Genomic DNA, 27,658 nt, shown 5'->3' with positions numbered 1-27,658 from the left:
CATGAAACACGGCAACTCCTTATGCTCATACATACAGGTAATAGTAATACGAAATTAGGTTAAAGATTCATTAGTCTTATTGTTTACAATGTTAACTATCAGAGGATTATTATTTCTTGTGCTACATAAATTTCATTCTACTCACAAAAAATATGATGAAAATAATCTTGTTATATAGGCAAGCAATGCTCTTGTTATAAGCTTTAATGTTTTAAAGGATTACTAAATTAAAAATATGATCTTAAAAGCTTAAATTTTAGAAGCTTAAATCTCAGAAAATAACTGAACTTGAACTCAGACAACAAACAGAAATTTCTTTAGAAATGTTATTTTGACTTACAATTAGATCATTGCCATAGTCGTCAATAAATCAAATTCAAATTAATAGATTATATAATTGAACTTACAACAATAGCGGACGTTGACCATCGTACAAGTTCCATTATCTGCAGTCAATATCTCAGGGTGAATGTTCACAACCGATGATCATCAGTCGATCCCGAATCGACCTCGAAAATTATCTTCTTAGCACCTTCTTTAGGAATCTTGACACGTCGAAGAAGAAGACGCAGCACACGGTCGACGCGTTTCGTCAAGTCGTCACTAAAAGCCTCGTGTCTGCCGGCAAATGTACATTTATTCCTGTGAGGTAGTTCGAACGCAACCACTAGGAGGTCATCCGTGGTATGGAAGGTGGGGAGATGCGTATTACTCACACCTTCTAGGATCCATACAGTTTTTCTCCTTGTTCGTTCCGTCAAAGACGAGACGCTGTCCTACGTTGAACGAAGAAAAAGATGAAGCGGAGAAGAAGAGGGCTAAAGTAAGTAAAAATAAATGACAAAGAGCCGTGGATGAGACGAGAGAAGAGGGCTAACTCGTTGATTGCGACAGCTTTGAGTTCTCACGTTGACAACGGCCGCTCGACTGATACTTTGAAAGACTGCCATTGTTTACGGTAGCACGCGCCTTACTGCCGAAGAACTTTTTTCCGACTCATGTTAATAGAAAATTTGAAGTTATTTTCGTATAAGTATTGATAAACATGAGTCATCGTTGACCTCTTTTCTTTTCTTACTTAATGAGGAGATAGAAATACTATTATAGATTATTCAATGGATCGAATTCTAATATATATAATATAAAATATAAATATATATATATATCATATTACTAGATTTAAAATATAGAAGTTTTATTTATTTTAAATCTTTTTATGTAATTATTATTATATCGAAGGTTTATTGCGACATAGATACAATGATAGTAAGGTGTCGGTCACGTTTCCAGGACAATCATCATTAATCGTTCTGCTCGATCTACCTAAACGATATCAAGGTGAGTTCAGACAAGAAAGTATCGAAGAAGCTAGATCTCTACGCTTGGAATCACAGAAGATACGTGTTGATCAGACTTTGTTTTATTCTTTCGTGACGTAATGATTTGAAATTATCAATTTTGTTTTTAGGTGGAATTTTCACGTCTATTTATCGTTGATTCATCTGATTATATCATTCGTTCTATATCATTTATATCATTCATCCAATCCATAAAAAAAAAGAAAATGAATGAAACATCAATAAGTTAAATCCTTGCAAATTATTTTGCGATTTGACTCTTTCACTGTAATTTTATGTGTTAGCAGATGATTCATCGTTCACATAACCGTACCATCTAATTACATGATTTTATCTTTTCGCATTGATCTCACATGAAGTACAACGGTTCGTGTCGAATCTTTTTTCTCAACTTTATCGATATTATTTTTCAAGGTTTCTTTTGATATTACTTCGATTCTTTTTACAAACTTCTTGTGTATTATTCAAGACGAACTCATATATCTGCGGGTTTGCATGGACAATCAAATTATGTGACTAATCGTCTCATCGTAAAATGCAAAGTATAAACAACCAACCGCGCCTATTTACAAGTCACAACGAGGATTGTCTCACGATCTGGAATGTATGTTTATTCTATATACCTGACTGAGAGAATCGTCTAGGCTAGTTTAAAAGTCCTTGAGAGTTTCAATGCATTAAAATTTCTGCACGCGTTATATTTTATATATTACTTATATACCGAACGATCAATTTCAATCTAATTTTTCGAATTTGATCTGAAAGATTCAACTCGCTCAATACCAGATATCGTGTAATTTTAAAAATGAAAAAGATTTTGTTCTCCGTGCACATAGTCAAGCACGATAATTCGGTTTCATTTCGTTGCCGTCGTAGGAACTTACTTATTCCGGTAAGACCTAAATTTATAAAGAGAACGACTGTGAAATTAAATTAGCTGGTTACAGAAAGAAATAGCAAAGAAAGAGAGTGAAGGAGAGAGAGAGAGAGAGAGAGAGAGAGAGAGAGAGAGAAAGAGAGAGAGAGAGAGAGAGAGAGAGAAAGAAAACGGTAGAGAAAGATAGATCGTGTAATTTTTCGTATTGGGAATAAGTAGTTTCAATGGCAAATCGTAAAAAACACGATTTAAGAACGCAATGAACATGCAAAGTGTCTCCGTTGAAAAGTGTAGGCCTCGTTCTCGTGTAGGTTGGGTTTCGACAGTGGCTAATCTCATCGAGAGATAACGCTCCCACCACGATCGTACAGGTCTCACGTACCGGCCGCGATTCTGGGTTCAAGTACGCTTGAATCTTCAGCACACCATTTACACACGATGCAACGGTGCGTTTATTATTACCGTCCTTTTCCGTTTCGGACGAATGTCTTGTCCTTTCCTTTTCTCTAAACATCTTGTTATTCGTTGAACAATAAACATTAAAGAATACATTTATATCTTCATTATTCATCGGTTCTCCTCAAACATTTTTTCTAATATGGTGAGAATCTGTTTATTCTTGATTATTCAATCTTATCAAATTACTTATTGTAAGTTTTACTCGACAACATTTAAATAAACGTTAATGATATCGATGAATTGTTTTTGTTTATTCTCATTGTATTATTTCTATGAATGATTTTATATTTATTATAACTTTATCACTTGACAAATTTGTACGATTATGATATAATTGGATAATTTTCTCTTATTCTTATTCTATCCGTTTCACTAATGATTTAATATTTATGATTTATTCTATCAAATTTAAATAAAGGCTTATGATATTATTAAATTTGTTTGTCCTATTTCCATTCTATTTTTTTTTTTTATTAATAATTTCATATTTATAATGACTTAGCAAAATTTAAATAAACGTTTGCATTTATTTCTTTCATCTTCATTTTCTTTTTCTTATTGAAGATTACATAACATTATACAGAGCTCTTATTATAAAGTCACGTTTGTTAGCAATGAAAACGTGGGAAAATATGTAAGCACATTATTGGTATTACACGATCTCACTAGAAAATTATGCGTAGAGCGAGAATATTTACAAGGGCAATCCTCGAGATTATAGATACATTCAAATCTGAAGATCGTCCTAAGAAAAAAGGAAAGAGGAAAATTCGAGCATCGATTTAAAAGATATTGGACGAACATATTTTTTATGATTACAATGATTTCGTAGAAAAAGTTAAGTGCAGGAAGTAAAGAATGTCATTTGATTGTTCGATAGCCTTCGAAATAATATTCTCGAATAAAATTCAATTATTCTCCTTTCAAGGATTTATGTTATATATTAGCTCAAGTTGAGATTGTTAACAAGAATGACATTTTATAATGCATATCCATAAACACTTAATATAAATATTTTATACTTATATAATGTATGAATATATTATATTTATATATTATAAAGTCAACTTAAACGAAATATTCACGGTACATTACATCAACAAGGCGGAAGGCGTCGTATGATAATCGCGAAAGTTGGAAACGAGATTTTCATCCTTTTATCTTTTTTCTTCTATTTTTGTTCTTTCGTCGTTTTCTACGTAAATGAGAAGTGAAACTCGATTTTTAAATGAATGCTCATAAGTATATGTATGTATTGTACACATGTACAAGTTCTTTGTTATTCTAAAAACTTTCTATATATATACACGCATACAAAAATAAGTACATAAATAAATATACACATCCATATTTGAGTGAAACGTAATTATCTAATAATAAAATAATTTTGAAGCTTCAGATTATAAATGAACTTATAAATAAGACTACAGGAACCTTAAGAATACATCGAATTCTTTCGCTGAGTACATGATTTTTCAATTTAAACTAACATAACACTTTTCTTTCTGATTATGTAATGAACAACGAGATTACGGTTCCTGCAAGTTCTTAAACATCACACCGATTAAGTAACAAGCTGATTTCTTTTTTTAATGTCCGCTCTTTTTATTTCATCAGTCCCATGTACCTGCACGTCGAATAACTTTTAGAAAGGTAGAATCTGTTTCGTCTCATAATCGCGCGTCATGAAAGTCAAGGTTATTCTGGAAAAATAAGAATTTCTTTTCTCGAATTGTCGTTAATTGTAACAGAGAAAAGATAACTTACTCTTTAATAGAAGTAATTAATGACGATGTTACGAATGTACTTGTTAAGAACTCTACTTGGTGAGACAAAAGGATAAAGTTAGGATTGTTGCGATGTTAACGAGCTAATAATTGTAAATATGTAATAATCTAAAATGTAAAAGTGTTAGTTATGTACTAGATACATTGTAGTAATTGTAAAAACTAATTTTTGTGTAAGTCATCGAAAAATCATAAACCAGGAATTCTTCGTCGATTATTATTTGCTCGTATATGCGAGATAATTCAAGATTCGTGAGAATTTTATTAGTCATATATAATGCATCATAGTTCAGTTATAATTATGTTTTTCTAGAATGTTTGTAATATCATGTTTCGTTCGTAAGAATTGATTTAATATATTCATTTCTATATATGCATATATATATATATATATATATATATATATATATATATATTAGGAGGACCGGAAAGTTAATGTCGTTTTTGCGCATGTCGATATTTGATTGCGATTAAAAATAAAAACTTATTAAAAATTTATTCGTTTGAATTTAATTTAAGAAAGCGACATTACTTACCGGTCCACCTAATATATATATGTATATATAATTTTAAATTGTATATATATATATATACAACTTAAAATTTATAATTTAAAATTTTATTTATTTATAGTTAACACCGTGAAATATTGTTTTCTTAATTAATTGTAATTAATAAGATAAAAATTATCTATTCGACGAGAGGAGTATTTGTAGTCATGATTGTGTATAAGAACGATAACATAATGCTATCTAGTGGAAAAGTTGAAAGTATGACTGTACAAAGTTACGATCTTACCATTACTAAATAATGTTTTCTGTATTACCGACAAATATTGCGGAATAACGAGATGGTAAGTATAGGAATCTCTTATGCTCTCTGCTTTATCGTTTGATGTTATTTATATACTAAAATAAATAACTGACACTATTTATAATTGCAAACATAGTATCATTTATGATAATAATGTATTATATTAGGAAAATTATTTTGAGCGATTAATTTACTTCACAATTTCCAATTTTTTAACATATAAAGAAAGAAATATGGCTGATCAAATTCTTAAATATTTTGATTAATGTTGAACGTAATTCACTTTTCATTTAAACATAGTAAAATCAATATATATTTTCTTTTCATTTATCCATAATTTAATTTATATTTTATAATCAAAAAGAAGAAGAGGTTGAGAGCAAAATATGAATATATCCGATTTTGAAAGTATGTTTTTGAAAGTATTATTTATTTATCAGTTGTTGCATATTCTAAAATTATTATTATGATGATGATGACGATGACGATGACGATAACTATGACGTAATCAATGTTCGAATATGTAGTACGCGTTTAATGGAATTTCATGTTACGCAAATCCAGATCACTTCAAGTTTATCACAGGTTGAATAAGTTTTTTTCTCAAATAGACCGTTTTACATAGTTAGCTGGATCTAATAAAATATGCAACTATGATAAATTTCTGAATCATTTGATTAGCAATGAACAATTAAAAATTATCAAGGTAATGCTAACATGTAATTAGTGAAGCGGAATGTGACACGAGTCGAGATATTGTTCCATGCGAATAAGAAATGAAAAATTGGCTCGTCACACTAAATGAACGTCCTCGAATCATTCGCATGATCAATCTTGAACTCGTTAAATTATTTGTTCTATTTATGCTCGACAATTTTTGAAATTATTGTATCGATATTTTTAAAACTATACGTATATAATTATATACGATTATATACGTACGAAAATGTATTGATCGTGAAGAGATATTAGTATATAGGATCGATCCTACATACGAGCAATCCTTAACTTAAAGTAAATGTGTATTACGAACCAGATCATGCGTGTCCCAAACAGTTTGTAGTATGTTCAACCTTGAACCACGTACACACTCGAACAATCCTTGATACGCCGGAATCGTTGTAATGTGATTTATAAGAGCGTTCACCTGCGAATTGGAATCAATGTTTCCTACACCAGGATATACAGGGTGTTTCAATTAAAGTATAACACAAATTTGTTCTCTATTGCTGGTGCTTTAGAAGAAGCAAATTATACCTTTTTGTTTCTAATCGAATCGATTTTGAGACATTATTTTAATTAATAATAGCACTTAAGATCAAAGGCGCATTTTATTAATAAACTCCCATGAAAAAATGATATTACTCTAACCACCGGAAGTGGACACTTCGAGTTTCCGCTAAAAGAAAGATTCAGCTCATGGACACTCAATGCGCGTGACGCACAGAGAGTAAATTGCTAGTTTATTAAGGAAGGCGGAGTTATCCGCCGAAGGCGTAATTATGAATGCACCTTTTATGAGGTTAAGACGTCACCTTCAAACGTGGTCTGCTCATTAGCCGTTTTTCCTATATCTTCTGTTTCTTCCCCCTCTGCATCATATGTGTATACAGAAGCACGTTTTTTCAAAGATGATTCGTTGATCTTGTGTCTCCCTTCATTTTTTTATTTAATTCTTATTAGCTATTCTTAATAATTTTTTACAAAAAGATCCTTCCTGATGAACATAAATAATCATATGGCTTTGAGTTTTTCCATCTAACTAAGCAAATAAAAATTTATTTATTTTTTATTCATTCAGTGATCTTCGCAAATGATCTTGATTCTTGGAGTTTGTTCGATCTATATATCTGGTCTCAAAAGGTTTCCGCATCCTTCCTCGAAGTATGATCATAATATATCCATAACTGAATGGAAATTATTCAAGATTAATTACTTCTCGAATAATATCGATTTCATTACGATACTGCACTGGTTAGCCTTCATTAGCACTTTATCAATGATATTTCTTCTATCCTTGCTACATTTTCCTCTCGTTCCCCACCTGTTTCTTAGGAAAAAATATGGCCTTTTTGTCACAGTAAATTGGATACGTGTTTGGTCTACGAATTCATGCTAACTATCCACATGACGTTCTAACCAGCAAAGTCACGAATAGCTAATTACGTGGAACGCGCTCCTAAATCGCAAACGAATCGATTCACTTGATCTTACTTGTTATCCGATAACTTCTCGAACGCGATACAATTAATTTACATAATGCATTTCCTGCATGTCGTATGATCGATCAGTTGAAATAATTTAGTTCGATCGTAAATAAAAAAAGAGAGGAAGGACGAGAGAGGACAATATTTATCCGAGCTCAATACCTATTTGAAATGTAAAACGAACAGGATTAATTATAATAGTGTTTAGACTTGAAGATTCGATTAAGTCAAATAGTAAAAAAGAAGCAGATAAACAGAGAAAGAGAAAAAGAGAGAGAGAGAGAGAGAGAGAGAGAGAGAGAGAGAGGGAGAGAGAGAGAGAATTGATTAATACTAGTATACGTTTTATGCAATATAAGCAACTAACTTCCATCTCGTCATCCTCTTTAACAGCATCGATAAAGGTCTCTTTTTAGACTTTCATAAGAGAGACTCGGCATAGCGAGATTAATTGTTCTCCAATTTTACGATGACGCGCTTCTGCTCTTAATTGGCCCGTCCTCGACGATACGACGTTCCTTCCTTTTTTTTTCTTTTCTTTTTCTCTCTTTACCACTTACTCACCCTTTCCGTTTACCGAACGATCGAGGCTTTGTAATAGGTAGGAAATGATCGACGGTGATCTTGCATGATATCAAAAATACATCGAAGGTCGAACATGGCGTTCGAGCGAGACGATAATTTATCGACGAGAATGTTTATTTAACGATATTTGAATTTTTGTTGGCCTTTATTAATTTTTTGTTGTTTCACATGAATGCTTTCAGTGAACACTCGATATCCGCTTAGATATCATTAGGTTTCAATCTCTCTTACAATTTCGTATTAATTTTTCGAATTTCGCCTTTGAACAGCTCATCGAGAGATCGATGGCCTGAGACGATCATAGAAAAATGTTTCAACAATCGTGACACGAGTGCTATTGTGTTCGCACATGATTAGAATCTCTACGTTATCTTGAATTTTGATCTTGTGTAAAATTACGAGATTTCATCGATTGCTTCGATGTTCCGTTAGTTATAAAAATTCCAACGCGTTTTATTGTCTTGATTTTTTAAATTAAATTATTTCATTTCTTTTCTCTTTCTGAAATTATTTTCATTGATTTTTGTATCATTCTTGTACCTTCCTAATTCTCTTTAATCTTTATTTATTTTTTATTCATTATCAATACATTTTCGTATAAGCTGTAATAAGAAAAAACTCGGATTATGAACGTATTAATTTTTTCGTACAATATATGTACATTTTTGCAATTTAGAAATAACAAAAATTTCGAGAGTGTCGTTTTTCCTTGATAACTTTTAAAATAAGTGTCGAAAATGTCATACCTTTCAATTTTACGTTCAAATTAATTAGAATGAATTTAAGCGATTAAGGTCGAGTGTTCGTTCGTAATTCAACCTTCCAACGAATCGGTTACGTCTCGCTACGAAAGACGTGTCGGCGATATTGGAAATAGCATCGGTGTTTCTCCTTGCTCGATGTCCCGGCTGAAAGAGCGCTAATTAACGGGTTAAGGTTAAGAATTCCATTCCTAAAGAAGGTCAAGAAATCATTGCGTTTCGTTACTTGAGTCACGTCGACATTATTGACGATTCATATGACTTTTCCAATAAAGAAGCGCTTTGTATATTTCGTTTATCTCATTTTTTTTTTCAAAGAAAATATAAAGAAGAAATAATTTCATAAAACCTATATCTGAATAAAGATACTTTTCTTCTGTTACTGTTATAATCATTACGCAGGTTACGTATATGTATGTGAATTATGGCACGATACTACCGTCTGGTATTATGCAAGAAAAATAGATTTTTCTTTAATGGAGCAACGCTATGCGATGCGTCCATGCAATTAATCACTCTATTACTTTAATCATCGTTGTAACGCCAGATGACACCGATCTACGGGAATTGAATTCCTCCGTCGCTCGCGGTATTTCTGGCTAACGTATCCAAGAAATCTTATTACACCATATGCCTTTTTGCTTTGCTTCGATCAGATTTATTCGATCGATTACTCTATTACAATAATTGCCGCATCGTGTTCCGAGTTGCGGCGAACGTGACTATACGAACGGTGCGAGACAAGTCTCGTGGGACACGAGACGCGTATTATCACGTTTTTGCTGATTGTAACATGACGAACCTAACACGCTCACCATTGTCTACCCTATAGTTATGTAAGTTTTTCATTCTGGTTATTCTTCGATAAAATTGTCTTATTGTGGAAGACGAGAACTTTCAAAAGGGAAGACGTTCCATTGCGATAGATTTTTTCTCGATTTGCTTTTGTTTCGGCTTTTGAATCGTTGATCAACTATGACATCATCACATTTATCGATAGATCCGGATTCCATCGCGGAAGGAATTATCCGATTAACGATTGTTAAAGCTGGACACTGAAAAAAAATCAACATTAAAATGTACATGATAATCAGTAAAATTGTTGACAATAATCGTCATTCGAAGACGTAATTGGAAAATCTTTCGATCGATATGTTCGATTTATCGAGCTGACGTAATTGTCGGATGACGAAGAATTTCGTGAAATTATGGTAACGCGGTGGTATTGGTATTCGTTCACGAGTATGAAAGAAAATTATAATAAACGATATAAAGGCAAGAAGTAATTCTTTAAAAGGAAGAAAATGGTCAAATTTTGACAATTTTAAAGACAAAAAAGGAAAAAAGATCACACTTTGGCAAAATTCGATAATAAAATATAGTCGACAAATAAGAAAATCGTTTATCGACTTATCTCACCGAATGAAAAGTAAGAAACTTGTTTGATTTCATCTTTAACCTTGTTTATCTTTCTCTCTCTCTCTCGACGAACTTTAAAAAATCTATCGAAAAAAAATCAGCGAGAGTGTTTCTTCTCGATTGAATGTTCTTCTTCGTATCGAAGTCTAAGGTCACCTTGACCATCAGAGGTCTTCTCCGGGGAGAGTACTTCTGCGGGTGTCCAGTAGGCAACGCTAGTAGGGAAGAAGAATGGGGGAGGTGGGTCAGGTTGGCCTCCACAGCCGACATATAAGTCCCAGGATCGGCCCCCACTTCGCGTCAAACGGTCGGACACGGTACGGAGGCGAGCACAAGCGAGCAATTCTTTGACGTGCATCAGCTAACTTCCATCCATTCTCTCCTGTATTCTCCCGTAAAGCGTGCTCTTCGTTTTTTTTCCTTTCGTTATAGTTAAGTCTTTCAATCCCCACTCCAAGTTTCTTCCTCTCCGTGCCGGTTATCCGACCATTAACAACAGTAGCGACTCCATCGACACCCCGAAGAACGTAACCCTCTTGCGAGTACGCGAGAGTACATGCGAGCATAAGCGAGTACACGCGAGAAAACTCCTCGAACGATATCACCAGCCAAGTAGCCGGTGAGACGGTCAGTTAATATCGACTACGGTTAACGAGACTTGGATCATAGTCGTTGGCGTGCCGTTGCTTTCAGTCGACGACGGAACAGCCACGCGGAGAACATTTCTCTCTCCTTCTCTATCTTTCTATCTTTGAAACGGTGCTCGAGTGGACTGCGAGGCGCCATGAAAATCGTAAGTAAATCAGTTCCACGCTGTACTTCCTAGCGTATACTACTTACACTCACTTCAGGAAGTATTCGTACATTTCCTGAAAGGAATTCTTTCTCCTTTTGTAGTGAACGAAGTGTTCTGAAATTGTCAATCTTTAGAAAATCAAGATAGTAATCGAATTTGAGATAATGGTAATTGTTATAATTTCATAATGTATTGTTTTATTGACAGAAACTTTTATGAAGAAAGTTTTACGAATATTTGTTGAATCCTAACATGTATAGTTTGATGTTACATTTTAGAAGGTCTTTGAAAGTACTCTTCGGAAAAGCTAAAGATACGCTCGCGAAATGCACTGCTAGTTTGCTTGCACGCCATTGCGGACTAGGTATAGAAAAGCGAGTGCAGCAGCCCGATTCATCTTGATGGTCGTATAAAAAGGCATATAGCAAAGTGTATCGTGTTTCGCCTATTTCATCTTGACTTTCTATATCTACTATTCCGGAAGACATCGATCGTAAAACGGAACAACTATATACCACGGATCTTTTCGACTTTTTTTTTTTTTCTTATTTTCTTGCGATCGAACATGACGATTATGTTCGATCGAAACGCATTGAGATGATGTAACACATTGTCTCAACTGATTCTAGTACCCACTGGATCACGCCGTTATATTGACGCACGTAGCTCTAATGATAGTCGTAATTAGTTTTGTTTCTTTCATGCAATCAATTGTGGACAATAACCAACTTGTAATGGTTGAGTACAATGATTGATTGATTCGACATCGCTAAGTGAAAGTTCCAGAATCATTTTCGTGAAAAAATATTTTACTTTCGCTCGTCAAAAATAGATTTTTTTTTTTCTTACTCTTCTCTCTTTTTTGGGAAGTAAAATTACGATCAAGGTTATTCGTTTAGATGAATAGAATATTTTTTTGTTAGATAAAAAAGATTTTAAGACAATGAATTGTTCTATGAACAAAGTTATTGCATAAATCGATGAGACGCGTTTTTTTGATTTATACGAAAAAACATTTCAAAATAATGAATCACTTGATAAATTAAATCTTTCGTAGAATCTATGAACGGCATTTTTTCTAACGAATATACTCATTTCATAAATGGATCCATTCGTTTCAATACGTAAAACGGAAAACAGTATAGATAATGGATTGCTGGATAAAAAAAAAAAATCGTTTAAAAAATGAACAAACTGACAGAAACAGAAAACATTTCAAAGGAAAAAAATGTTTGATAAATATTCTAAAGTTCTATTGTAAGGTCGAGTAATCTATTGAAATTGCTTCGAACGTAAGTAGATCCGTCGAGTCGTATATACCTCTCTAGTTAAATTTTATGGGATAGTTGTTTTATACGATAAGAAGGCGACAAGAGACGACGGTTAGTTTCATTGTCGTCGTTGGTGACATGTTCTTTGGATTGAGTTAGACGGGTAAAGGAAGGAACGTAGAATAGGAGAATAGGAGAAACGGAAATCCGTAAAATCTTGTTCATTCACCAGAATTCATAGCCGTTGGCGAGACAAGTTTGCGTCCTTGCCGCAGGCCCAGTTACGATGAAGTTTCTTGTTGGTCGAGTATACGTCTACTAATCTAGATTTATTTTTATTTATTCATAATATATAAATTGCGAATTTGATGCTTAAATTACATGGATTTTTTTTCCATGTATTAACTCAATCCTTTCTTCGAATAATTTTTTTCATTCATTCGAACAACCTTCGATTAACTCTATAATTACTCAAGTGAAAATGTATAATAGCTTGCAAAATTATTCATGAGGGAATTAATGCCAAGATATTAAACATAAATAGACATGAACGCATCGAAGATATTGATCAAAATAAAAAAATTCCTCGATGTACACTTTGTTTTGCTACGAAAATGAAAGAGAAAGAGAAAGAAGCACACGGGATGCGTGGCTACTGATTATTTACACGATTTTCTAAATATTAATCTAGATTGCATGGTCTATTGAGAAGCCCAAAGTCGACCGAGAAAATTCATGCTTATATTAAATTCTAACGTATATTTTGCAACATTCACATTTTTATCAATTATTTCATCGTTTACATTTGATTATTTCAGAGAAGTAATCGTCCTTAAAACTAACGTGAGTTAAAATTGATCATATTTGATTATAATTTGACTTTTGTGAAAAATAATTGATTGCACAGACTTTTCTTTTGAAAGCTCGATAATGAATGAACGCTCTGTTTCCTTAACAAGACTTTTCTTACACTTAAATTTTAATACTTTGAGACACAGAATTTTGTTCCTCTACGTTCTTCAATGTCGTATAAGAAAATGCCATAATGCGCTAATGAAACGTTTCCTCGCATCAGTATGCAACGGTCGCAAAAACTCCATAATGATCTACGATTACTAGTTTGAATTTTATACGAGTTCTCTTTCTCTCCACTTTTCTAAGGAGCAATAATGTAATTTTTTAATCGTTTAATACATATTGAAGAAAAGTTATTAAAATAATATTATGGATGTAATTATCCATACGAATGTAATAATGATAACGTTTACATTTGCAAAAAAATACAAGTACGTATATTTGCATAAAAGTGTTAATAAAGACGATGTATGTAAGTGTCGAAGTTACGCGCTAGAGTAACAAATCACACGTTGGATCTCGATATCGATACGGAAAATCATTTTTTCCGTATTCGTGAGCGAGAACGAGAGTTATATACGTCGTCGGACGAGCGATGTAATTCATCGATAACCGTAAATTATTCTCTATGAACAAAAGCTAGCTATCAGTCTGTCGAGCGTTATAATAAATCACCTGCTCGAAAGCATGATTTCATCGACGCTTTACGGTTCCTTTAAGGCTCATTCTCTTATCGGTGTTAACTAACAAAGATCGAGAGCAGATCGGATAATTAATATCGACTTTCGAAGCAGTCGTTAAGTACAATTTTCGAATCAAAAAGCTATTAGCGTTGGCTTTCTATCGTTCATCGCGATGTATACTATTACGTCAAGCATTACGAATTTCGTTAGTATTTAGTTCCTGGCGAGATTTGCATGAAAGCATTATAGATCGAAGTTCCTTTTAGGCTCCCCGGAAATTAGAGATTATGTCTTCCATGAAATCGATGATTTCTAAGATAAAATTTATTAAGGATATTACGAAGAACTTGCTTGATGTTGTTGCAAATAAAGCGATTTTTACACTTTGTCGATTGATCGAATTATACTCAACTAAATCCTTAAGACTTGTGCAATTTATATGACATTCGAAGTTTACTAATTTTCCATATATTATCCATAGTAAATGATATTTCAAATTTTATGTTATCGTATATGGACACATTGAAACGTCGTTATAATATCGTGTTGATCTTTATTTTTCATTCTTTTTATACTATTATCATCTAATATTTAATCGCACGACTTCTTCTCAATTATAGTTACAATATAGTTCGATCGTATAGACAAAGGAGAAAATCTTTGCAGCATGTCAGCGATATTTTAACGTTCAAAGCTATCCCTTTTATTGGTTCCGTTAAGAGATTGGTTCTATAAGAGAAATGTGACGTGGCACCTTTTGCCGGTTTTTGTGCCAACCGAGCGTGACGATTTGCACAGCATCGAAAATAACCTTCTCTTTTGTGCGCGTGCGCACTTACGTGTGTCACAAAAGATTTAATCCAAAAAAATATTTGTTCCTTTCACGAAATATTTGAGAAAAAGTAAGGATTCTGTAATAGAAATAGCTACACGTTTTTTCCCAATGTTTTAAAAGAAATGCAATTTCAAACTACATATGCACGTATACATTCTTACGTAAACTTTTCACGCTAAATTGTGTACCGTAACATAGAAAACTGTTAAAGAGAATCGATGGAAAAAATCAATTAAAAAGTGATATACTCATGCGTGTATAGGATATTCGTAAAACGTGCCGCGAAAAAAGTTTTTACGAAGCTTTTTTCTAATCACAAACATCCAGTAGAAAAGAAGCATTTTATAAATTAGAAAATTTATAAACGGTTATGTATAACATATTGCTTGATGTGACGTAAAAATTTTTATATATATACTCGGTATATTTTGCATACAAGTATGGACATCGGAAAAATGATAAAAGTGCAATGAAAATTGTTGGAATTATACGATGTGATTTTCAATTAAATTGCCTATGGTGTTTTTATAATCAATGATATGAATTTTGTAAGAGTTAACGAAAAATACGCACGTATATGTGTATGCACGCAGGTACCTATCGTTACGAATTGCGCATTACACCTGCTAGAGCGTTCCACTTTCTAATTGTAAACGACACGTCGTTTCTAACATCTTCAACCCTCTTTGTCTTCTTTTTCGTTATTTTCGTCCTTATCCTCATCCTCATCCTTTCGTAACATTTGGCTTACTACCAACAACTGAAACGTTTCCAATGACTAAGAGACTGTATCGGAGTTGTTTAAAAGAAAAAAAAAGTACAGTGTCTATTCTTGTTCTGATTGATTGGTACATGTAAAAAACAATTATGAAATATCATAAAATCTAGTAATTAAAGGAAGTCTAACCAATCGTGACGAGATCAAAAGAGTAGGAGGGATAGAAAGGGGAGGGGGATAGGCGATCGGATGTACAAGGCAGTCGAGAGGCGAGGACCTTCGTGAAATTCCTTGACGATATATAAAATGAAGGTGAATGAAAGTTGCCGCAACGAGGAGCGTCGAGGTCGCGAAAATTATCCCCTACTTGGTATTTTCCGGTATACGAATTGTCTTTACAGTTTCGCAAATACTAGTAATTATTATTATAGGTTGTATAGATTGTATAGGTATTGTATAAAAATTTTTCTTTTGAAATATTCGACTTTTTATTCCTTCAAATTTCAAGTCTAGATCCTTATCGAGGTCCACATTGTTCATAACAAAGTGCCGTTTCGTTGTTCGATCTTAATGACTGGTTGATTTCTAAGATATATTCCAGTTAACATGTATTTATTTTTCATCATAATCGTTACAAAATAACGAAAGTTAGAAAGCAATGCCCATAACAATTCTACATTTCTTTGATAGCGTTATCTTTAAGAAATCGACTCGAACTTGTATATCTTCTTTATTTCATATTTTGACCTTTCGCCTTAATAAAATGGAGCAAGTATCCGGAACGAGAACTTGATCGAAATATCAAGCCAGCAAGATTATCAATAGTCTGAGTACATCGACTTATTACAATGTCACTACTGTATTGCACTTATGTCAGATTCTATTTATATACATGTATACCTATGGAAAGCAGTCGGTCGCGCGCGATAGGAAAGGAATGACGAGCTGCTGTCTTTGATAGAATAATAAAGCTTTTGTACGCGTTTCTTCTCGTTGCGTAATAGTGGACGACGCGTGGCTTTGAGATGGACGCAATATGGTTAACTCGACCTACGATATTAATGGTCTATAGGTTCCTACGGGAGAGATTTACTTACATATACACAGACAAAGGAGGAGCGCGTTTGTAAACACGCTCCGTTTCACTTGGCGTTAAATGCGGAAGTACTCGACGCTAATACATAGCTCTTACTAAGTATCTGTGTGTAAGTTTACTATCTAATAGCTCGTATAATAAGCTTTCCGAGATGATTTTACCAGTGGCCAATTCACTCATAAAGGATATAAGGTTCTTGTTAGATACAAGAAAAAAGAAAAATATAAATTAATTACATAGGCATTTTAAAGCAATTTCTTTAACGCTCAGAAATATTCTAATTTTGGTTTTTATTAAAATTTTATGATACATTGGGGATATTAATCTTATTGACATTTCGTAAAAATACATCTTTATTTTCTTTCGAGCGACTTTCAAGAGCAAAATTAAAAGGCATATTTTACCAGACATCACTGAAACAAACACTAACTTATTTCTCTTCCTTTTACCGACATAACTTTTAACGGTACGAAGAAGGACACTTTCGTGAAAGCCTTCTACTCGTTAGACATTCACATAACTGGTATCGGTCATTTTTTTGTAGAATATTTTTTGAAAACTGGTCGCTTTATCTTGAAATTTTAATAGCAAATTTAACATATATCAACGTATCTGTACATTGAGCAGTCTCAGAAGTGATTGATTATTAATCATTTAATGATTATTAATCATTTTTCCCATTATCATATTGCAACACTCCACTTTCACATGAAAAGTCGACTAAACGCGTCGAATCGATTACATTCTATAATTCTTGAAAATCGATCAGAACTGGAAAACAAGGAACTTATATTGGAGTTATATGAAACAGCAATCGGATTAAAATGGTTATCCTCTTCTCGCGAAATTGTAGTTACGCGTACGTATGTGTTTTTCTTCATAAGTTATGTTTGGGATATCGCTTTGGCATGATCTCGCGTCACGGTGCTAGCACATGTATGTCAGCGCTTCGAGAGTGACCTCGTGCCTTTGTAGAAACGAAGACAACCTATATCAACTAATTTCTTTAAAAATGGTTTCCAAAAGGTCACTTTCCTTGCTATTAATATATATTAAAATCGAAAATTTTTAACTTTCTTATAGGATAATTCGCATAAATGGAATGAATTTTCATCTTAACATCGTCACGACTGAAACGATTCCGTGAAAAAAATACCTTTTGGAAAAATTTGGATGGAATTCGCAACATTTTAATGATTCCATTCGATGGATTCTTTTTGTGCGATTATCCCAGCTCGTGCTCACATAACATCAACCGAGTCATTATCGTTCATAGGATTACCGATGTGATTTTCCGTCCAATCCACGAGCAGATCGTAAAATTTCATTGATTTCATCAACGGCTTTACGTAAGGCTGTGTATCTTCGAAATGAAGACCTTCCGACATTCTTATTGCCGAGTAAGGAGTTGATATAATTCGATTAACGACAAGAGACTTGCGATTCGAAATTCGATTTCAAATTGAATTCGCATAGTAAAGTTAACGTGTGGCATATGAGAATTATGTCACTTCGTAAATTTCACAAGCGATTTCTCTGGAGTAAATTGATAGATGTTACCAATATTTATATAATAATTTACTGCTATAGAACAAGATATAAAAGTTTCTGAAAGTAAGAAAATTTTAATTAAAGTATGCGATATGTGTCAATGATCGTAGAAAACGTACAAAATTTTCATTTGTAAAAAGTTGAACGGTATGATAGATTTCGTTATATCATCGTAAATTTCTTTTTAAATAGCATTATGTATACAAAGCGTAAATTAACGTTATTAAATCGTATAATTTAAGATTTATATTTTTGCGGAAAGAAATTAAGTGTTTTCAATTACTCAAAGAAAGGAAAATAGTACAGTTATTATTCATAGATGTCGTTAATTGAGTCGTAGATAATTATTGAACTATTCCACATTCACTTCCGATTATTTAATTCAAATTTTTCAAATGATATGATTTTATAATTAAATTTTAATCACTCGAGATCACCTTCGAGAAATATTTTTTATATCTATGATTCCATTTTCTTCAGCGAATAAAGGGTCAATAAAGTCGATGAAGTTCATGTTTTCCCCTTACGAAATGGATATTATTTAGTGTAATCATATAGAAGGTTTTAATGATGCTATTTACTCGATTGTTGGTGATAATCGACGGCCGATAAATTGGCTAGAAAGGCGCGTTCGTGAGATTTTGTTAGACTTATCTGTGATCTCGATCGCCTATTAAAAGACTCCTCGACTTCTTCTCTCGTAGATAACTCGTTCTCCTTTCGCCGATTTATTAACGACACCCGGTCAATTCCATCTTCTAGCATGTAGTTCCTTTTAGTTTACATTTTTTACGAAATACACGTTCCTAATTTGGAATTTCTTTCACTTTTCTAGATCGCTTTAATCGCATTCCTAATGGCCATCCTGATGGGTGTCACGGCCCAGAATTATAGGCAACTCTATGCTGGTTTCGGGCCTTACTTTCAACAGAGCGCAGGATTGCGGGATCCAAGATCGAACAGAGGTCAGTTTTAACTATACTGTTTAGTTTGATCGTTCTCATTCGACCGTGAATTTCTATGAAGGTCAATGATTATCTTCATGAAATTGAAATAATGATCGTATCTCTTTCGACAAACACTAACGATGTCATTTTTTATTTTTTATCAATGATCTTAATCTTTGAAAGTATGATATGCTCCAACTTCCAACAGTTTGAAACAAACTTTTACCGGAACAGATTTAACGCTCTCGAAGTCAGGATAATAATTTAAGATCGAGGCACGTGCTGTAGGAGTACACCATCGGTGAAAGGATAAATATAAATAAATGTAGATAGTTGTATGTGTAGTTGACTTTTAATTTATAAACAAATATAGTTCGCAACATATATATATATATATTATATACTATATATATTATATATATAACATATATATATATTATATATTATATATATTATATATATAACATATATATATATTATATATTATATATATTATATATATATATATTAATATATTAACACACACATACATATACACACACATATATATATATATATTAATTACTTATGCATTATTTAGTGTATTAGGTATATTGCATTCATATCTAAAATACAATGAATATGTGTATGCATGTAATTATCTTATCAAATTATCCTTCAATCTTGCTGTGTCGTGATATTTGAAATCCAATTGAGTCTATAAGTTAATTAGAATCGACATTTTTTAAGCGATATCGACAAATCTATCATTATATGTACAATATTGGTCAATACGAAGAGATATTTAATCGAAATAAGCAATTAATTTTTTAATATATAGTCTGTAAATATACTTTCTGTTTATCTTGAAAAAAATTACTTGTAAGGGACTGAAAATATTATCAAAAAGATTTTATTGCATATTTGTTTGGTATAAGGAGGGATATTATAATACTGTGACCAATTTTTGTTATAGATCGAGTAATATGAGACATTTCAAAGTCAAATTCATTTTTGTTAATAAAACCATATATTTAAAACCATTCTTTTTAAATAGTACGATAGCATTTAATGAGATTATTTATTATTATAAAATGTTATTAATTTTGTTTTAAATTTGTTAATTTCTTAGGAGCATATATCGCTATTTGCTGACTGTCCCTTATGCCTCTTAATTTACTAAATGTCATATATATATATATATATATATATATATATATATATATATATACATATATATATGTAAGATTAGTATTACAAGTCTTTGTTTATAAAATATAATTGAACAGCTGGCACTGGCACCCAGCGATACAGGCTTACACTTCTTAAGAAATGACAGAAATTTATAATATAATTTATGACACTTTACAATAATAAATGATCTCATATGGCACGTTGTTGAATTTCTTTCAACAAATACTATCGTATTATATTAAAAATATCGTATTATATAAATAATTATATTAAAAAGAAAAATATATGATTCCATTGGAAAAAGTGAATTTGATTTTGAAATTTCTCCTATCTCTCGAACTGCAAAAAGAAATTAGTACCATATGATATCCTCCTCTTTATATCAAACAAATTTATAAAAAATGTTTTCGATTAATTAAATCCTTCACGAGATATACCCAATTTTTTGAACTTATAAATTATGACAAATTAACAAATTTTACGTGGATTACTTAAAACGAGTTACAAAGATATTTCTTTTACTCGTTCGTATTCATTTACAATGGTGTTCTGCTGTGCTAAATTCATCGTTATTTTATTATTTGTGTTTTGTAATCGACGATCTGATTTTATTTTCGGCATGATGTTATCGACTCGATATGTTATATATAATTCAGGAGAGAAAGAGATATATGATTTCTTTGAATCGGTGTTAAAAGTATAAGTCGAAGTCGGATCTCGTGCCAAGTTCAAACGCGTTTGCTTTTCTAGATATTGTCGATAATATCAGCTAACGTAACGTAATATTTCATAAAGACAAACGTTTATTGACAGCTAGTCCAGTGTTATATGCTTGAGTGAACAAGATCGACACGAAAGAAATTGTAATACAAAAACATAAAAAAGTATTGTTTATTTTAACGCTCGAATTGGTAAGAATCCTTTTGTATGGAGTCCTATTTTTTTTTCTTTCTTAGATCATCCAAAGGATCTTTAATTTAATTCGATTATCTAAATTATATCCGTTTCTTCCGATTCACTTATAAAACACATTTCTCGGTAATGCTTGCACGTGATTAATAATACGTATCCAGCAACTTTCCTGTTCTTAGGTTTTAGAAAAGATTGACGTTAAGTTTCTTTGAATAAATGGTTATTCATTAAGGAAACGTAGGAAGAAATGACGATAAAATGGAAACAAATGAGCCGAAGATTTCTTTGCAAGTTTTGTAGTCGTGCACGCGTGTCGGTCGGGCACACAAAGAATGGTATAAAATTGGTAAAGAATCGATCGATCGTTCTTTGAAAGAAAAGATCATAGAAAAAGAGTGAAAGAAGTTTCGGATCACCGCCGGACAAAGATATAGGGGTTTGATTTATTGGAGCGATCTACGACCGTGAAGGCTGAATATTCTTCTTTGAGTTCGTTCAATTCTTTGTAACAGGATTTTTCTTCAGTGAATGAACGAAATATGAAGAAAGTATTTACAAAATGAAAAGAAGAAAAATTACTTTTTCATATGTCAAATAATTTTATTCAAATCTGTTTGTCTATTCGTTCGCATGTTCGCATGAGAGTTGATAACTATCATAATATCAACTTTTTTCCACAGTTACAATGTCAATCGTCGTATTTGCTCGGCTTGCATATCTTGTCGATCATTAAGGTCATTAACAGCTAACATACCCGACATTGTAAAACATGTTCTTATACGCATATATGTGAATACGATTTCGTTGCAAATCTTTGCATTATAGCATTGTCACGAGTAACGATATACGAGACGACCTTTGCAATTTCCTCGCTAATGAATTAGCTCGCAGAGCGCGTGAGGAATTAATCTATGATAATCTATGAATCTACGATATCGACGTAGATAATATTCAAATTAATCGTCTCGCGTTATCGATTATAAATTATGATATAAATTATGAAGATTGATAGCTAGGATCTATTATTATTATTATTAATATTATTATTATTATCATTATCATTATCATTATCATTATTATCTTTATTATTATTATTATCATTATTATCATTATTATCATTATCATTATTATCATTATTATCATTATTATCATTATTATCATTATTATCATTATTATCATTATTATCATTATCATTATTATCATTATTATCATTATTATCATTATTATCATTATTATCATTATTATTATTATTATTAAACCAGTTGATTAACAGCGACCTCAATAATCTTTAACATTTCTAATTTGATTTTAATTTTTTTTAGGTCCAATTCTTTTCCCACCTGGTCCAGAACCGAACCGCGCTGACACGAGCGGTGTGATCGTAGGTGCGAGTGGATACGGATTCGTACCACCGAATACAGGTAAATCCATGAAGAAATAATTAGCGAAATCGAATTGACAATCCTTCGCTGTTCCTCTTGAGATGCAAAAAGGGAGTAAAAGAAAAGCAACACAGAAGGTGATAATTCTCCGTTTGTAAATAAGAAATCCAAAGATGGTATGATAAATGAAAGAGGCCATAATAAAAGCTAGAAAGGGATGATCAGGGAAAGAATGTATCCACCCCACTCGCTCCATCTCTTTGACGTACTTGCACCAGTTTGTCTTTATCCTTGTGCACTTAACTTATAAATAAAAACACTATTTATTATCCCTCACACTAGTGAAATAACTGTCGTTAGTAACTTTTACCTTTTCCTCTCTATTCCCAATAATCATATATAAAATATCGTACATATGTACTTATACTGGATGTTCCATTTTGATTAAACAAAAAACCCTGTATGTTATACTTGTAAATTATATGTTTGTAGTACTAATCACATTATTTAAAGATTCTGTTATATATTTGAAATGTTCATCAAGCGATCAAATTCCCAAAAAAATCCTTTAAAAATATATTAAACAAATGTGTTACAATTAATCCAACATTGCATCCTTTATCTTAAACAAGATCGTTCGAAATGGGATTTCCTTAATCAATGGTTAACGATGGAATGAAATTGATAGATCCGTACTTTCATCTACGATTTGAATGAAGGCCAACAGATATAAGCGTGTCTGAAAGGATCGATCCTTGACGTATCGTGAACATACTCATGTATTCTCGAGAGAGCTTTATATTATATATATGTGAATGTACATTTGGCATTGTATATGTACGTAAAAGCATTGCATGTCTATAGACAAGGATATCTCGTGTTCATGATCGTGAACCCATCTCTTCTTGTCGAAGACGATAGCTCGTTTCCTTATTTCACTTCATCCTCCTTCGAGACGTTATAATCGCGCCAACAACGCGGAAGAAAATCGTTTCGATGTTCGAAGCTTTAACCTTCAAGCGCTCTTTCAACTCGCTATTTCGACAGCACCACAGTCTCGTTTTTTTGCGAGTTATTTTCGATTACGTCGAAGTATTTGACTTAACGATTTAACTAACTTGATTGGATATTAACAAAATGACTTAACTGAAAACATAGAGATATCGATAAAATTTTAAATAATATCAGACAGGTAAGTTGTCTAGCGAAGAATGTTAATTATTCATAAAGTACTATAACATAAAAGATAATGACACCTGTAAAAGAGTAGTAAGTACAATGAAATAGTAGTATGAAGCAATTAATCGCATACTTCCTGAATTCCCATCCTGGTATGGGATTAATTCGAAATACCGGTTTTTGCGAAGGTGAAAAGAAGAATCCTGAAAGAGAAACCTTGGAAGAGTCTCGCACCCGCTGGTCGTGGATCAGTGAAAGTGCCGTCAGTCAAACTCGTTTACGCGTAACGCTTCCTTTCGCGTTGCCATTACGTGAAACGTAACAGGTGTTATGAGGTCGTTTAGGTCAACGACAAGGTCGACTTTTTTCGACGGGTGCTTATTACGTGTTCTTCTTCAGACAAGATCAACGTTTGTTTCCACATTTTTATTCGGTCAAGTTCAAATGTAGATTGAGTTTTTCATTACTTGATTATTCTATTAATGTTGTTTCCTTTTTTCTTTTTATATATCCATTTGAACAGGTTCTTTTATAGGAAATATTTAAATGATTCCAAACGTAAAAAAAGAAAAAAAAAACATGACATTCGAAAGCATCTAAGTTAAACGGCGTACCAAATCTCTTCTCTTTTTCGAGACGCTTTAAACTCGACTCGCATTTAATTACGCGACACGCGTAAAGCTACGGCTCGCCCTTCCGGACGTCCTTGAAGGAAATTTATCCGAGGGTTGAAAGGAGGGCTGAGAGAAAAGCGAAGCTCGCCTTCGCCAAAGCGAAACTCGTAATTTAGCGATATCTCTGTTAAGTACTTTTTCACGAGACGTTAATTCCAAAAGCGGAAGTTTGAACTCGCGAAAATGGAATAAGAATATCTTTCCCTTCTTTTTCTTCTAATATATAGGGTGATCTACGTGACCGGGAGTACCCCGATAACTTTATAAATATTAACTTTAGCAAAGAATCATATCAAATTTACGTTCACCAAAGGCGTCATCGTTAATTTGTCATAACTGAAGTTGAAAATATCAGACAATATTCCTTCGCGTTTGGTAGAGAAGCTTATCGGCCTTGGAGATCCGTATTATAATCAACTCTGGTTTTTCTCTTTCTTTTTTCTCCCTCTCTTTCCTTCCCTCCCTCCTTCCCTCCCCCCTCTCTCTCTCGTTTCCCTTTCGACGTTCGAAACCTGCTTGACTTTATATTGTTAGAATGTCGTGGTCGAACATACCAACTCGGTGAAGGGAATCCGTGTATCAGTGAAGCATAGGACCAGAAAAGCGAGCACTTACCAATCAAAGGGAGAACACGCGAAAGGGATGAGGTCAATCATGCTAAGAGAAGGAAGGTGACGAGGGTGCTTGTAATTAGTAGCTTTGAAACTCTCCCCGCTTCTCTCTTTCTCTCTTGCGCTCTCTTAGACTACCCTCTCATTATCAACGGTCAGGTATATCTCTGACTTTCTCATTGGTGTTCCTTCTACTGTCAGTTTCTGTTAACTCGTTTAACGGACTACTCCTCCAGCCGTTAGCGGATTACGTTGAATTCGTCTTTGATCAAGTACATGAGTTTCTCATAGAACGAAAGCGAGCTTGTTCTTTGTATCGAAAGGAATAGGTAGCTTAAGTTGCTTCATAATGAATTTTATAACAAAGAACGATTTTCTCACGTTCTAACATTATCTAACAATGAAATAATTGAAAGATTATGAAAATAAAAGCGATTAGATTACTATATCTGTTAATTAAGAATTAACATTTCGAGTAAAAATGCATGATATTTTACACATGACTCAAGATATGATATTGCTTAAAGGTTAAAAAGAAACATTTCAAAGATAAATATCTGTTATTGCTTTCCGCATACACGTAATCATCTATAACTGTATATGGATACCGTTTTATGAATTGACTTGTCTATTTCACACGACGCATTCTTATCGTTTGTTTCAGGCTTCCTAGGTTATTACTATTATTAAATCAAGCTGAACGAGATGGGATAATGACTATAGGTGTTCTCCTAGAAGACAACAAAGAGGTAGTATGGAACTATCGTGTCGCGATATGCTCATTTAACAAGCGAATATATTAAGAAGTACGTAAAATTAGATTCTTGCCATCGAGCAATGAACATGGAAAAACGAAGGAAGAGAGTAAAGAGAGATCAAAGTAATTAATTAAAGTGCAATTAATTCGAAGTCTTAATATCAATGTGTACCAAAGTTACATGCGTCAATAGCTGTGAATGAAAGTGGTAAATCAAATAGATCGATAGATTTGAATATAAATTTGTAAAACAATAAAATAATTTATGCTACTTTGATTCTCATAGCTGTTGATTCACGAGTTTGTAACCGCTCGTAATTGTAAATTAATTTTTTAATATCTTGAAGTTCATATTAATATATTTTTATTTATTTTTATTATAATTAATAGTAATCGCGCTTCGATGGTGCGAAATAATAGCACAGATTATATCCGTCCAAATTGATTGTGCTCGAAATGTCATTATTATTGTAGATAGAATAAATATTAATAATATATTTTACAAGTGTAATTGTTCATCGATTGATGAAAAACCTTTCAGAGTTAAGAAAAGTCAATTTATCCTATTTTTTGAAATGTTTATATTGTAATCCATTGGCTATTAATGAACGACTAATTAATAGCCAATGGATTACAATATAAACAATATAAACTTGAGTCATATTCGAATGCTCTCGCGGTGCTTATTTCTTAAATCGATTTTGAAGGTAAATTATTCGTTATTTCTGAAACGTTGAGTTAAAATATGCATCATTTTACATTTACAGAGAAAATCTTGTCTTAGAAAGATCAGACCATGATTATTTATCGTAAAACTGACGCTCGGCGTCTTAGGAAACGGCTAAAAGTGAACGGATAAGTTTATCAATGAGATCGGATCGATAACGAAATAGTAATAAGCTGTAAATAACCATACATTATAATGGAATAAAAATTAAAAAACAAAAAATTCTTGAAAAATATGTTTCTCTATGTGATTCGTTTCATTTTATTTGTCCCAAATTTGTATTCCTTTCGTTTCCATAAAGAAAAGCGATTCTTAGAACGCAATTATCGTATGTTGAAAACGACTTTGATATGTGGATTGATGTATAGAAAGTAGAAGCGAATGGATCTACATACATACGTTAATTAAGTAATCTGACGTCGCAATATGTTTCAAATGAAGCTGCATAAGAAAGTTAAAAGTGCAAAAATTAGTTTAGAAACTCGGTTATAGATCAAACGTCTCATACAGAACATTATCGCACGACAGTTGACGAATAATTGATTGAATTATATAAAGATCGTCGGTACACAAACAAAATAAGAACATAACAAACGAAGAACGAATGTTAAACGATTTTTAAATGCGTCGTAATGTTTTTATTTACAATAGTGAACAATTGACTTTGAAATCCATCTGATTTGTCTTTTTCAAATATTATGTCTACGCGATTTCTCTTTTATGCTTACGTCCTCATTGGATGTCGTACGATGAAAGAATCATCATACAGGTCGATCGTCATTCTGTCTTCATCAATACGACGGTAAACGAAGATAGCATATTCTATGATCGCTTCCAAATTCGACTTCAAATATTATGACTGACAATGTCGTATTTATCAATCATAATGTTCGAAATTTAGATCAGATTGTTTTTTGTCGCTTCGTATGCATAATACGTCAATGTGGAGAAAATATTACTTCTTAACGCTTCTCATTACTTTTATTCTATGTATATAATATTCACTATTATTCTGTAGCGATTCCAGATAAAATCTAAATGGCTTAAAATGGTTAATGATATTCTGATATTATTAACATTTTTGTAGATGGACACGAAAAAATCATATGAAGATCAATTTTTTTTTTTTAAATATAATCATACAATTTTTAATGTATTAATTTTTAATAAAGCTAGACATTCTTTATGAAAAAATATTAATCCGTATATGTCGAAAAATTATTAG

General features: G+C 32.5%; 2 protein-coding genes and 2 long non-coding RNA genes across 7 annotated transcripts in view; 1 reads left to right on the top strand and 3 right to left on the bottom strand.

The window, feature by feature from the left end:
- The window catches only part of Ance-3 (angiotensin-converting enzyme Ance-3), a 33,522-nt gene extending 32,592 nt beyond the window's left edge, over window positions 1-930 (bottom strand). Inside the window, exons 1-2 of the mRNA XM_035872793.2 lie at window positions 717-930; window positions 408-618 (exon numbers count right to left, since the gene is read on the bottom strand). Of these exons, the coding sequence (XP_035728686.1) occupies window positions 408-443 (36 nt within the window). The 5' untranslated portion in view covers window positions 444-618; window positions 717-930. The remainder of the gene's footprint in view (window positions 1-407; window positions 619-716) is intronic.
- On the top strand, window positions 614-26,678 carry Wat (worker-enriched antennal transcript). 4 transcript variants are annotated; one of them, XR_014981883.1, is made up of 5 exons: window positions 614-823; window positions 18,907-19,036; window positions 22,426-22,524; window positions 25,614-25,698; window positions 26,474-26,678. XR_014981883.1 is itself a non-coding variant. In XM_085655411.1 (4 exons), exons 1-4 carry the CDS (start codon window positions 629-631, stop codon window positions 25,637-25,639), a joined length of 450 nt encoding a protein of 149 aa, XP_085511537.1. In that variant the 5' UTR covers window positions 614-628; the 3' UTR covers window positions 25,640-26,678. The 4 variants fall into 4 exon arrangements, 3 of the variants coding, with proteins under 3 accessions (XP_085511537.1, XP_035729772.1, XP_035729782.1); XM_085655411.1 differs by having other exon boundaries at window positions 25,614-26,678; XM_035873879.2 differs by lacking the exon at window positions 614-823 and adding an exon at window positions 10,567-11,059 and having other exon boundaries at window positions 25,614-26,678.
- The window catches only part of LOC118445073 (uncharacterized), a 30,115-nt gene continuing 6,650 nt past the window's right edge, over window positions 4,194-27,658 (bottom strand). The window contains exons 2-3 of the long non-coding RNA XR_014981884.1: window positions 6,328-6,441; window positions 4,194-4,397 (exon numbers count right to left, since the gene is read on the bottom strand). This is a non-coding gene — a long non-coding RNA (uncharacterized LOC118445073). The remainder of the gene's footprint in view (window positions 4,398-6,327; window positions 6,442-27,658) is intronic.
- LOC146873211 (uncharacterized) lies at window positions 9,409-10,624 on the bottom strand. Its single transcript, XR_014981886.1, has 2 exons — window positions 10,423-10,624; window positions 9,409-9,902 (listed from the first exon to the last, which is right to left on the bottom strand). It is a non-coding gene; the product is annotated as an uncharacterized LOC146873211 (long non-coding RNA).

The sequence above is a fragment of the Vespa mandarinia genome, chromosome 2 (assembly GCF_050613455.1).
Source record: "Vespa mandarinia isolate Hongniang chromosome 2, ASM5061345v1, whole genome shotgun sequence".
Taxonomy (NCBI): Eukaryota; Metazoa; Arthropoda; class Insecta; order Hymenoptera; family Vespidae; genus Vespa; species Vespa mandarinia.
Note: the sequence above shows the minus strand (reverse complement) of the source record. Positions and strands in the feature narration are given on the sequence as shown.